Source organism: Mixophyes fleayi, chromosome 7, assembly GCF_038048845.1.
Source record: "Mixophyes fleayi isolate aMixFle1 chromosome 7, aMixFle1.hap1, whole genome shotgun sequence".
Taxonomy (NCBI): domain Eukaryota; kingdom Metazoa; phylum Chordata; class Amphibia; order Anura; family Limnodynastidae; genus Mixophyes; species Mixophyes fleayi.
The window spans coordinates 28,844,176-28,858,666 of record NC_134408.1 but is presented as its reverse complement, the minus strand read 5'-3'; the positions used below and the strand labels follow the sequence as shown (position 1 = coordinate 28,858,666).

The 14,491-nt window shown below is 39.8% G+C and overlaps 1 protein-coding gene across 1 annotated transcript; it reads right to left on the bottom strand.

Annotated features, from left to right (window-relative positions):
* Positions 1–338: 338 nt before the first annotated feature.
* On the bottom strand, positions 339–9,030 carry KDM8 (lysine demethylase 8). The gene is made up of 8 exons (XM_075179536.1): positions 8,527–9,030; positions 6,770–6,852; positions 6,512–6,672; positions 5,090–5,222; positions 4,495–4,539; positions 3,523–3,672; positions 1,399–1,491; positions 339–1,306 (listed from the first exon to the last, which is right to left on the bottom strand). Exons 1-8 carry the CDS (start codon positions 8,972–8,974, stop codon positions 1,142–1,144), a joined length of 1,278 nt encoding a protein of 425 aa, XP_075035637.1. The 5' UTR covers positions 8,975–9,030; the 3' UTR covers positions 339–1,141.
* Between the last annotated feature and the right edge of the window lie 5,461 nt (positions 9,031–14,491).

Genomic DNA, 14,491 nt, shown 5'->3' with positions numbered 1-14,491 from the left:
TGGGGAGTGAGAACGCAGAGCGTGCACTGAAGCCTAAAGCATCATAGAACTGAGCGATTGCCATGTTGCCTCAAAACAAAAGGAAATGATCTGCTGAGATAGCAATAGCTATTCTAGTTTTTTGTGCAAATGTAGCATCCATATCATTGTCTTTTGATGCTATTGAGTTGGTTTGAGATGCAGTGGGAGGTATTACTCCAGACATAAAAACAAGTTGAAAGTCGGGTTAATATCAAACACTGAATCTCACTAATGTATATGAAAACCACATTTACTGCAGGCTTAGTCTAATTTCCTATGCACTTGAAATTACTTTTTGGCAAGTGTTGTCTGGAAATTGTAATGGTTGATAGGCTGGTGAACAAAAGGTTGCATGGTGTTACTACATTGTAGAATGCACCATAGAGCTCATTAATGTACTGTGTATATCAGTTAAAGAGTACCTGTCAATTACACAGTTGCTCATGGCTTTGTATTATTACTAGTTAATTAACTGGCTGTGATCTCATGACTACTGGTTCACCTCACAAAGTGGATGCTGAGTAGAAGCCTGGACAACTTTCATGTTACTCTATGGAGTCATTTATAAAAACATATCTCTATCTCTTGTGTAAGTCAGTTTTACAAAAAGCGAGATTGGTTATTTTACATATACAAAGCAAACAAAGAGGGCATTTAAATGAACTGGTAACCTAGATCAGCCAATAATCTCATTTTCTAAATTCTATTTATAAAAAAAATAAAAGTAAATATCTGGTTACAGCACCTTTTTTAGTGCACCAGTTTTAAGAAATGTCTCCCAATTAGTTGTAAATATATATGAAAAACAGTGGAAATATATAGACTATAGGCAATAAAAAATATCCCTAATTTCTGTTTTGAAACAGGATTTATGGCTGCTTGAATTTAAACGTTGAGCTGTCTTTGTTACCGTGTACAATTGCTAAATAAACAAAGGGCTAGATTTACTAAGCTGCGGGTTTGAAAAATTGGAGATGTTGCCTATAGCAACTAATCAGATTCTAGCATTCATTTACTTAGTACCTTCTATAAAATGACAGCTAGAATCTGATTGGTTGCTATAGGCAACATCCCCACTTTTTCAAACCCGCAGCTTAGTAAATCTACCCAAAGTGTCTGATCAGCACCACCAAAAACTAACAGAGAAGCTGATATCTAGAGCTCGCACATAATGCCACCATTTCACTGGGATAAATAAGATCTGGCCAGGGTTCAGGATACATTCTTGGTAAACTGCTTGTTCAAAGTTAGGGAACTTCTCTGTGTCAGGATTTTCGATATCTATCTAAAATGAATAAAAAGCAATATTTAGCTGTTAAACTAAAAGCGTAACGTCAAAAAGTTAGGAAGTGAGTATGAGGAAGAAGGGTGACTTACCTGACTGGTGTTGTGAAGAAGGGAACTATCAAATGGGTACAGCCGTTCCGTCTCATTCACAGAGTATAAACGGATGAATTTTCTCCCTACAATCTACAAAAAGAAAAGAAACAAACATTTATTATTTATTTGCATCATGCAATAGCCATTGTCTTTTCAACATTTTTAATACATCAAATACAATTAATTACCGGTAGTACACACTGGGTTTATAGTTGAATGTAATGATGCCTCTTTGCTCATGATGTGACTATATGGTAGATTTAAGGTTGCATGTATATTAAGACGCTAATAGACCAAAGATGTGACTTTCCACTATAAAAATTAATGTATCGTAGCTAAATCATTTGAAGATCTAACTCAAAAAAAGCGCGCACTTAACTTATATCTACATACCACCCTTATTGTACTGTTTGCACATTAATTCCCCTAAACAGTCTCTTCTAGCACATGGTGGGGCTGTAAGTGTAACTCTAAATATGGATGCAAGTTGTGCACATGTGCATCAATTTGCACAAACATGCATCTTTACATCATGCAAATGCACTTACAAGCAACACTCACTGTGCCCCAGATGAACTGTCCACCCCAAATCATTTTCAATAGGTCAATTGTACCTATAAATTAACACTAAATTTTCATAACTCCCACATGACCCAGGACACCGTTTGCTACTAGTTTCCTAATTGTATGAACCTGGGGAGCCAACCCACAGGAAGCATGAACAGTTGGGGGACTCTGTGACATCACAAAAGAATGAAAAGGGTTAAGAACGGGAATGTCTGGACTCTATTGAAGATCAGGTGGGATCTGACCATTTACTGTCCATTGTCAACCAGACTTGATGGCAGGGAATCAGCAGGTGGTCTCCTGCTGAGGTCATGATCTATCCCCACCCGTTGCCACCTCGATTCCATCCACCACCAATGAAAATGGATCATTGGAAGGGACAAGGAATGCGTAACTTTGAGGAGAGACAGGGGGACCCAGAGGGGAGCGGGGGTTGTTGCTGGAGGATTTTGGAGAAAGAGGACCTGGACTGATGTAGAGTAATCGTACTCTATCAGGGCCAGAGAGGATTATTTGGAGCAGGAGATTATTCAGCCAGATCAGGTGCTAAACCTCTAGCACTGATTTGTCACCATTCCATCAGAAGATACTAGCAGATTCTGGGGAATTGCTGAGCCTACATCGGTAGGGAGACTGATCCCCAGAGTCCCACCAAGCTGGTGGAGAGTTGGTCGAGCGGCCGGGATCAGCAAGACGCACAGACCCACCTAACCGATCAGAACCCCATGCCCACTTGGATTGTCAACTGTGGACTTTGTTGGCGGGAGTTTGTGCCTGCTTTGTCCCTGAGCTGTGAGCTAACCTGCTGGGAACTTTGTTGGGAGGCTTTTACGGACAATGGTGATTTTACTGACACATTGTTATATTTGGTGGGGGAACACATTTCTCCTTGAGAAACATTGCATTTACTTTGTGTGTACACTTTGTTAAATGAAGGGGTTATTATCTATTTCTTGCCTCCTTACCTGTTTGATTCGTCAACCTAGAGAACTACGGTTCCAACCACGTAGTCCTCACATGGTGAAGACCAATGGAATTAGTGGACAGGAGATATCAAGACAGATTTGATGGGTGCACTTTCTATCCACTCAGGTGACACCTTGAGGTATTCTGCCCCATTACAAACTTGGGCAACATAGATTTTACTACACTCCATTACATGTATTATTAAATGCTATGAACATTTAGTTAGCAGAAATAATGTAATGTTCTGGGCCTTGGTGCAAAAGCTGCACTAGATGAGTTCACAAATAACAATATTTGGCAGTGTATGGTATCACACAACAATTTAGTAGTACAAGGCGAGAGACAAACACCACTTTATTTACATGCTACACAACCAGCACATTATCTGCACTTTCTAACGCATATGGGACCATTAGTGCTAGTTGGTTATTGTGTATTTAGTTGTATGTCTATAGGAAACTTTATCATCAACCAAGCTTCTCCATAGGCAGCAACTTCAACACTGGCACTATAAGAATTTTCTGTTTCCTGTACTGAAAAATTGGTGGACAGACAGTAAAAGTTCAGGATTAGATCTATGGTACCGACCTGTGCTAAGAAGTTCTGCTGAGGGTCCTGATGGAGAGGGGACACTGTTCCCGATGGCCCAAACCAAGCATTAATAGTAATGTCATCTTCATTTCCCTCACCAAGACAGCAATAATCCGGGATACCAATATCCTCTTTCAGTTCATGTATCTGTTTCCATCACCCAAAATTAAGACAGCAGAGACCGTTTTATTATTACCATCTGAAATAACCAGTTACTGCTGCCTATAATCTTTAATTCCCTTATTTCAAATTCTCTGACCATTAAATACTTTTAAAATTAGGATCAATCATAATGAACGACTTTCAGGGGTGCAGGTGAGGACAACATCCCCAGCACCTTTTTTATAAACGACCACTGAAGATGAATTAAGTAGTTACGAAATGACTGGCTTCATATTGACAAAGTGCCCTTGTTTACTACCATACAAAAATGATGGCCTATTGGTTTTTCTGCTCATTATGCAATATCTTACATTCATATCTAAGCAATTATCTAGTTTGTCTTATTTAACAAACTTTTCATTGCCTGATGTACACAATAAACATAAAAACAGGGATACTCTGCACTCTCCAAACACATAATTATATTTTATTTTTAATATAGAACAGTATTTAGTACAGCATTAATTATGTGTTTGGAGAGTGCAGAGTATCTCTGTTTTTCTGTCTATACAATATGGGCAACCCCCTCTTGCACCCCAGTCTGTACATGGTGAGTGCAGAGGATCTATGTCTGTTTTTGTGTACACAATAAACATATCAGACACATACACTGATAGACGAGTTCCACAGTGTCTCTGCGGATAGATGAAACATGAAATGACCTTGATAGATATAATACTGCACCCAACCATTACAATAATCATACCAAAGAACTCATCTCTATGTCCAGTCTGTATGATTTATTATTAATATTGTAATATTTATATCTGCTGTACAAGTGCACTGAATATATTAATATCCTATTACCTGTTCAAACAGTTGATGCTGAGCGAGGTATCCCATGCGAGCCGACTTAATACAAACAGATAATACAATAAATTAGTTACTATAATTACCATACAGTATATGACATATACCTGTCAGGATTTTTTTTTTTAATGACATTATTGTATTATTTCATCTTTAACTGGACGTGCCATCATGATTAATGTATTAACAATCATTAGTGCTGTATCCTCCCCCCTTTATGCTTTTTACTAATTACTGATGACAGCCCCTCTAATTCCACTCCTAATACCAGAGGTTCTGCAGGGAGTTTGCAACCAGTAAACAGAGAGTTCATTGTGCAGCCATTATTATTGTTATTATTACCATTTATATAGAGCCACTAATTCTGCAGCGCTGTACACTGTAGGTCTGAGATTCTGCTGTTCCCCTGCTGGTATAAAGACTGGATGAATGGTGGGTTTTCTCCAGCCCAGTGAGTATCCCCCTCTCCTGTTGCTGCAGGATCACAATGTTACCTCTACCAGGACTAACGGAGAGAGGGGACAGGGGCATATCTATGGCGATTAAAATAGATGTTTTGCAGGGTTTGTTTATTACAGCTCCCGTTACTTACCTGGTCCAGCATGTATTTATTAATAAACTCGTTTACGGTCATTAAGCTTTGAGACCATTCTGCATCAGTGTATCTGGATCCCAGCTCCACGGGCACAGTACGACACCCGGCCACCTTCTGTAGGTACTCCACGCTGTTTGGGTATAATCACAGTAACAATAGGCAAGATTCCCAACAGACAGATCTACAGCTTGCTGGCTCTGTATTGATAACAATGGCTGGTGTCTTAGAGCAGCTATGCACTATTCAGCCCTCAGAGCCAACCAGACATGAATTTGTCATAGGCCTGGCGATTGGGCGGCAGAGTTACAGGGCGGCACTCGGCTCACTTTGAACATCTGTTTTTATTATTTTCAAATGTTAACAATTAACATTCCATGTTCTAAACATGGGCAGCACAGTGGTTTAGTAGTTAGCACTTATGCCTCACAGCACTGAGGTCACAAGTTCGAATCCAAACCATGGCCTTATCTGTGTGGAGTTTGTATGTTCTTCCTGTGCTTGCGTGGGTTTCCTCCGGGTGCTCCGGTTTCCTCCCACACTCCAAAAACATACCGGTAGGTTAATTGGCTGCTAACAAATTGTCCCTAGTCTGTCTGTGTGTGTGTGTGTGTGTTAGGGAATTTAGACTAAACCCCAATGGGGCAGGGACTGATGTGAGTGAGTTCTCTGTACAGTGCTGCGGAATTAGTGGCGCTATATAAATTACTGATAATAATCATTCAACCGTGCATTCAATGAGGCCTAAGTAATTTCCATGTTTCTATTTATTATAGTTGGTATGCAGTTTTAGGACAGCTCAAATTAATTTTGTTGACAGTATTATTAGGCAAAACATTTGTGTGTATTAACATAAAGTCTGCTATCTATGGTGATTCTATTGTATTCAATGTGTTCTATTCACTCCTCTCGGCCACCAAATACTTCCCCCCGATGCTCTCGATAAAATAATACTGTGTAATATAGCTGTGTGGGACACCATATGAGGTTTGTGTTCCCCCACAACTATGCTGGATCAGGAAATACTAGTTACTCAGGTGGACTTAAAGTCTTGCACGTACACCAGTTTTCAAGGGCATAAAAATAAAAACCAGGATGACTTAAGACATTGAAAGTGTTTAACAAACCACATAGTCAGAGGTGTATTGGAAATATAAGAACAACTATTATAACTTAATCTGACATACAAATAAGACTGGTGTGGCTTTTATAGACTGCACAAGCTCTCTGTCAAAGAGGTACACTGGTTTCTAAATATAGGAGGAGGCACCGCAGAGAAATGTCAGTAGGATGTCATGTTTTGTTTCTTTTAAGTGTAAGTAAATTTGGTGACGATTGAAACCATCATTTCAGCATCTCTCTCTACACACCAATAAAGCGACTCATGCAATGGAAAATGCATATGGTACATTTAAGCCTTACCTCCATTTTTTCATGCATGGCCAGTGATCAATGACCCCTTCTAGAATTACTGGCTTCTGTGGAGTCAAGTAATTCTGTTTGAAGTGTTCCAGGGAAGGACAGTGAACAACTGGTATTGTGTTGTCCAAATGCAGGACTGGGGTAAGTGGACGAGGTATTTTCTGTATGGAATAAAAATCAAGTAATCCAAAATTTCACAATACAAAAAAAAACACACATACAACCCGCCCCATAACTTATATGTTCTTAATTATCTACCTCAGGGATTGTGCCATGTTGTGCTCTTTCCATCTCAATTCCTTGACTAGCTCTGTGTCTCTTCTGTCTTTTGTGTGTCAGGTCTACAAAAAGAAAAACTGCTGTTATATTAAATAACCACAAAAACACTGCATTCTAACCTGTATAAAACTGGTACTTGGGTAACCCATAGCAACCAGATTCTAACTATCATTTTTCTTGTACAGTTTAGTTAAAGAAAGCAAATATCTGCCTGGTTGGGCTACAGCTTCTTTATAGAGTAACTGCATGCACACCAATTGCCATAAATGTTCCATGTAATGTGTTTCTTGTCTTTCTGTTTATTAGTACAACCGAGTTATTTTATAAAACATAAGTACACACAAGAACACCACCACAGAATAAGAGGAAAAGAGTGGAGGGTTGGTGTTAGATTCCATAGCTAGGCCGGCACCACTAGCAAAAAAAAATAAAAAAAAATAAAAAATATTTAACAGTCACCTCCAGTTTCAAATACTTTTATACTAAATTATCTAACTTTTCATCACTATTCATTGAACCCACACTTTATGCTACCTTCTTGTGGCAGCCCAGGGAAATGTATGTCATCATATGTATTACATACTGTTCATTATAATTTTATAACAGGGGTGGACAAAATAATGTAGAAATCTAGGAGCCAGCAGGATATTTTAAGGAACCAGGGACAATGTGCATCCACAGACATCAACAGAATTCCAAAACTTAGCTGGCAACAGTAATTCTTTAATTGTGTTGGCGATCTGGTTACCGGTATTTTTCTAGCCCTCCTTTATTAAACATTAGATTTTATACCAATAGCAACCATTACACTTGGCCAATGGTAGAAGGAAAATATTCACTTTTAAAACGTATTCAAGGTTTGCCATCTCTCAAATGATGCTGGCAGAGACTGGTCATATAGACCTACCGCTGGATCCGTTTGTATATAATATTTGTATTCTCAAACAACTAAGATTATCCTCTCATAGGGGGGTATTCAATTGTCAGCAAAAAAAAAATTTGACCACGTTAAGTCATTTTAACACTGTTTTTTTTATCCTTTTCGAGCGGGTTAACTTTATCCGCGATTCATTTCCATTTTTAACGCTCTTTTTTTTTCATGAAACGGTCCTGTGCGAGAGGCAGCCGCGTTAAAAGCTATTCAATTGTTTTTAGCACGGCGTGTTAAACAGGCAAATATGCCGTTTTATCTCGCACCTCTTTGGGGTGTGTTAAAAATAAAAAACCTCTGAAAACTATTTGAAATCATGTAATAATGTGAAAAAATAAAATAAAAACATTAAAAAATAAATAAATAATAAAATCACTAATTAATTATATTTATGTATGTTTTTGGTACAAATATGTATGTACTATTGACTTTTGTATATGTATAGATGATTCTATGTTAAGAAATAGTTTAATAAAAAAATATGCTAAAGAAAGTACAGTAATGTAGATATTGTCAATGTGTAATGCAATCTAATGTATGAAAATGTATGCAAATCCTTTTTTTTGTGTTAAACATGACTATGTTTAAACTCCCATAAAAATTTGCAAACACAATGTTTAATGCGTGGGGGCAGTGTTCCCTGTTTTTCAATTGAATTGCACGTGGTTTTTTTTTTTTACGCTGCGGGGGAAAAAAAAACCTTGCGGTCAATTGAATACCCCCCCCCATAATGCAAATGTCAGACAGTTCATCTTACAGAAGATGTGACAGCTCAGATATTTTTGGTTACGAGAGGGCTACATACCTGATGCACATTGAGGGGTCTCCGCAGATTCTTCAGGGCTCGGGTTAGTCCGTAGGATGGGAATTAATCTGCTTATCACATTGTTCATGACCTCCGCACCCAGGAGCAGCGCCATGTCACACACCCGCAGAGCCTCCTCCTGCCTGAATACTGGTCCTCCATCTCCACACACACCCACCAATTTAAACAGGCAGCCATAGGTATACACAGTCCTCCAGTCTCTAGACACGTTCTTCCAGTTACAGCTATTCAGCTGCTCCCAGCTATAATCCATAATCCGCTCTCCTAGCTGCCCGCATCGTCCCAAATCGTCATTATAAATACAGGCAGAAGCCTCCTTCACACACGCAGCTACAGATCCATCCACTTCTGGGCCCAGCTCTGTTGGGAACTCGTCCAGACTATTAGGCAGGACCGACCTTATCTGGGACCACAGCAAGCTCGGCATCCCTGCCGGCAGGGATCTTTCCACGTTTCCTCACTGTTCCTACATGGGCCATAGTAGACCTGTGAAAAAATAATATATAAAGAGTAATAACCAAATTGGATTTTACAACAAAAATATTTTTGTACAGTATATTACATTCAGCATACAGAACAGAAGGTAGTGCAGCTGGCCTTTATTAAATGGACAATACACAGTGACCTCTTACATACCGGTGTATTTATTTTAAAATCAATTGAAACACTAATTGTAAACATTTGGACTTCAATTAATTATGTAACCTCTTTAGACAACTGGGTCAATACCTAATACTCAAACAATGGGACCAGAGTCCGAAACCATTGCATCAACCTCCGAGGCTCACATGGTACACAAAAAGAACTTTGATATAGTGGCAAGATCCAGCATTAAAGGAAAGGGAAATACCCCTCTCAGAAGCACAATGGACTGTAGTTACGACAGATTCAAGCTCCAACGGAAGGAACGCTTATCTGAACACAAAAGGTGAAATGAGACTACATGTAAATATCCTGGAGGTAAGAGCAGTGTGGCGTGCAATACAAAGTTTTGTGCCCCAAGTGTGACACAAACATCTATGAATCTTATTAGACAATCAGACTGATTGCACGATGGCAGGAAAGGACAACAAGGTGGCAGATTATCTCAATCTGGCCTTGTCGACTGTGCTTTGCGGCAGCGTGGGAGATGCTCTCAGAAGAACAATGTCCTCTGCCAGCTTGGCCAGACCTTCTACATTAGGTGCCAGTTCTTAACACAAGTCCTGAGAGTCTCTCTTTTATGGTAGAGAGATTGAGTGGGCACTGGTATCTCTGAAAAAGTGATTTAAGCTTTACAACAAATGAGAAAGAATAATTCTTCTATAGCGTACTCCAGGGTTTAGAAAACATCTACAGGTGTAGGTCCAAGTCAGTTAATGCACCAGATGTCAGCATAACTCAGATACTGCATTTTCTTCAAGAGGGTTTGCAAAAAGGACTTGCTCTTAGCACACTAAAGGTGTCAACACAGAGTGTATTTTTGGATACAAGATTAACAAGATATAATTTAATCAACAGGTTCTTTCAAGCAACACTGAGAGTTCAGCCTTGCATGAACTCCTTTGTGGCACCTTGGGATCAAAATCTTGTTTTAGAGGATCTAACATCAGAACCCCTACAGCAGTGTTTCTCAATTCCAGTCCTCAGGACCCCCTAGCAGTACATGTTTTCCATATCTCCTTGCTGGAGCACAGGTGTATTTATTACTGACTGACACAGTGTAGCACGTGGTATAATTATTTCACTGGTCACCTGGCAATCCTGCACTGTTAGTGGGTCCTGAGGACTGGGGTTGAGAAACACTGCCCTACAGAATGTGTCACTCAAATGGCTCACACACAAACTTATATTATTGATAGCCATCACATCTGCTAGGAGAGTGGGAGAACGCCAGGACCTGTAGTACAAAGCACCTTTTCTGAACATACATGCAGATAAAGTGGTGTTATGAACAAATCCGGCAATTTTATCGAAAGCAGTTTCCAAGTTTTACGTTAACCAAGAATTTGTACTTCAAGCTTTGTGTCCAGAGCCATCTAATACAAAAAGAAAAACCATTAATACACTGGATCTGGTCAGAGCAATATCTGTGTATCTCTCCAGGAAAAAGGGATGTCAAAAAGACAGAACACCTCTTTATACTTCCTGAAGGTCCAAGGCAAGACGGAGGCTTGGAAGAGGAAAAGATGCAAAGTGCCGAAAAATATTGAGCTCACATTCCCCAAGAGCAGTATCGATCTCTGGGCTCACAGGCTTCAGCAGAAGTTCTTTGTAAAGCAGCAGAATGGTCATTGATCCATATATTTTCCAGGTTATATCTTCTGGAAGTGATGACTTCTGAGGATCCTCACGTTGGAAGGAAGATTTTGCAAGTAGTTGATCAACAACATTTCTTTTATGTGCATGAATTGATCAGTGTCTGATTTATCCTGTTGCCCCCTCCCCCCATATTGGTATATCCCATTTGTAGGGCAGTCGTGGAGTTTGAAAAGGAAATATATAAACTATGTTTACCGGATCATTTATTTACTTTAAAGAACTCCAAGGCAGTCCCAATATTCTTTCCGATAGTGTTATAGTTTCAGAGACAGCTTGGTAAGTCAGTCAAAAAGACAGGAAGAAAAAGAGGAGTCACTTCCTATACCTTACGAGAGTGTCAACATTTTTCCTGTCTCTACACAGCTGATTAAGGATTAACCCATTCATGGGGCTGCCATGGAGTCCTTCAAGGACAAGAAATCATGTAAACATAATTTACATTAAATTATTACTATTTTGTCGTGGAATACAGAGTTGAGCTGCAGTCGTTATCCCTGTGGCTTTTCGCCATATGTTCAAAATGTGGCACAGTGGTGAACATTGCTGCCTCTCAGCTCTGGGGCCATTGGTTCTATTCTAACCTGAACACTATCTGTGTAGTTGGGTTTCCTCCTACAGTCTAAAAGACATACCGACAGGTGAATTGGGTCTGATGGAATTAACATTTGTGTGTGTTTGCTTGGTGGAGAATGTAAACAGTATGCTAGTCTGGGGCTGATGTAAATTATTAAACAGCCTGTGTAAAAGTGCTATATAATGGTTATAATGGTTTTAATAATAAACTCATGTGATAATTTAGCACAAACAGCGTATAACTGGGACCGAGCCAATATGTCAACACACAGGCCACAAATATGTTGCTCATCCTTCAACTGGATTTCAAGGGCATGAGAAAGTAATCCATAAGTTAGGAGCCAGCAATTTGGTTATTACAAATGTTCAAGGCACATGTACATTTTTAGGAGTGGTTATGCACATTTGCACTACCATATGTAACCAGGGCCGGTGCTAGGGTCCTTGGCGCCTCAGGCACACTTTCAAAATCCCCCCCCAGGCACACTTTCAAAATCTGCACCCTCCCCCTGTCTTTCCTTAGCTTATTTTGCCTCCATAAAGCTGCTCCTCTCTGCTCCGTCTCCTCCCCTCCACTCATTGACACTGTCGGGCCGTGATGATGATGATGTCACGCCCGACAGTCAGTGAGTGAGTGGAGGGGAGGAGACGGAGCGCCCCATCAGCTGTTGGAGGGGAGGGCGGCGGTGGTGATCCATAGCCCCTTCCCCCTCCCCGTGCGGTGGCCGTGGACGGTATGGTCAGTGGTCGCCACACAGTTTTAAAGTAATTTTAAATCTGTGGCGCCCTCCAGAGCCCGGCGCCCTAGGCAACTGCCTAACCTTGCCTAATGGGAGCGCCGGGCCTGTATGTAACAGTGATCAGAAAATGATTGCCAGAAATATAGATCACCTAAATAACCAGCATATTGCATGCAACCTGTACCGAACGCATTACAGGAATAAAAATTACAGGCCCGTGCCCTCAATAAAATCATAAGAATTGCTGAATACTGTATTATTAAAGATACATTATCCCCTACAGGAAACCTTGGGTGTAACATCATCAGATTTTCCTCTGAGAGAAGTTCTGCTTTTTAGAATCACGTTCAGCTGTGCAGAACAGCTAAGTGCCTGAAACAAGCCCATTCCTCGCAATAGTGTTACTAGTTTTCCTTCTGTAGAAATGTTATAATTACTGAACAGCTTAATTTGTTTAGTTCCCCTTCATTAAATACAGGACAGTCACTGCAAATCAGTAACACTCACATGTATGGTATATCAATGGATATTCCCTGTACTGTGGGTCTGAATGCTATATATTACACATAACACATTTCTCTACAGTGTGATATTTACAGAGCTGGGAAACTTCTAAATGGACATTTTCTCAGGAGAAGATTTCAAAAGCAATAAGATATCTATGGAAGAGGGTAAAAGCTGGAAACATAGTAAATGTATTGAAAAGGCAAGAAAGCACATGGTTTATTGAAAAAGCCAGAAATCGTATAGAATGTGTTGAAAAAGACGGAAACCATGTAGTTTCCACCTTTAGTCAATACACTTACTATGGTTTTCGGCTCTAAACAATACATTTACTATGGTTTCTGTCTTTATTCAATGCATTTAATATGGTTTCCAGCTTTTTCAATACACTTCCGGCTTTCTGTGTGAACCTAGTGTAGATCTGGGTGTTTTTTGTGAATTCACTGTGTATATGTCAAGGCGTATGTGTGTATGTGGCTTTTGTGTGGATTGTTCAAATAATTTTCCACGATTTCCATCTTTTTCAATGCATTTGCTATGTTTCCAGCTTTTACCCAAATCTGGTCCTAGGAGACAGGGTGAATGTATACTTTTTGTTTAGAGGGTTGATGGGCGATTTCCCCAATTAAACCCCACACCGCATTTGGCCCTCTGGATGCCTCCTAGTCTAACAGGGCCACCAGCTGTTTACTTCATAGCAAAGCATTCCGTTTCTAAGCGCAGGGATCAGTGCTGGGTGCCCCGGAGGGCAGATGTTAGGTGATCGCACCGTTTGCCTCCAAAGTCCTTCCCCAGATCTGCCACTGCTGAGGTTCCACTAACAGTGGATGCTTTCTAGGTCTTCTCACAGAATAACAAATAAAATAACCACTGCTTCTAGATCTTTCAAAATGTGACAAATTAAAACACCTGCATTCTAGCTGGGAGATATGAAAAACATGCTCTGTCTCTAAAAACTGGATATGAGAAACATTATACTAGAATCACAGTTTATAGCGTACTTAAACATATAAACAAAGTCACCAGCTTATTATTTTTTTTAATCAAAACACACAACAATGTGAAGATAACCTGTCACTTTTGACTTTAGATTATTTTACATGTGTTGGAAACACACCAGAGACATAACAAAGCAGTGTAATCAATATTCTTTCTAATGCCCTTACTCTGCCCAGCCCAGGTCAGTTACCTAGCAATGAGCAGAGAGCATTCAGCCTCATTTTCAATTTGTACTGAGCAAGTACTATACGTTTGCTAGGGACAATGCGTACAAAAGTTGTTGTTTTTTGCAATACATGCACAAGTACTTTCTTAAAAAATAAACAAAAAAAACAAAACACTCATCCAAAAAAAAAAAAAGGGTCAGGGTCTCTTTAAACTGACAATTTACCTAAGAAAAAAAATCTCAGGGTCTTGTCCTTTAAGTTGCCATTATTGCACAATGCACATGAAATGTAAACTTAATAACAAAAATATATAAAAAGTACACACATAATACAGAGGAACAAGTTGTATTTACACATTATTTTTACTTCCTGTTGTGCTCAGTGTTTACATTGAATAAATGTGTTCTGGAGATTGGATTTCAATGCTAAGGTTAGTGACAGCAGCAGAAACACCACCACTGTCTTAGGTAACATTATAAAGAGACAGTGGGAGATTTGAGGATGCAGCATACTTCTTTATAAGGAGCCACACTGCCTGCTGCCTGCTGCCTACAGTCCCGTCCCGTCCCGTCCCCTTCCCTTCCCTTCCCTTCATTGAGTATTAATCAGGGAAATACAAGAGGGAGGAATGTGGAGTCTGTGCAATAAAGCAACACTGCT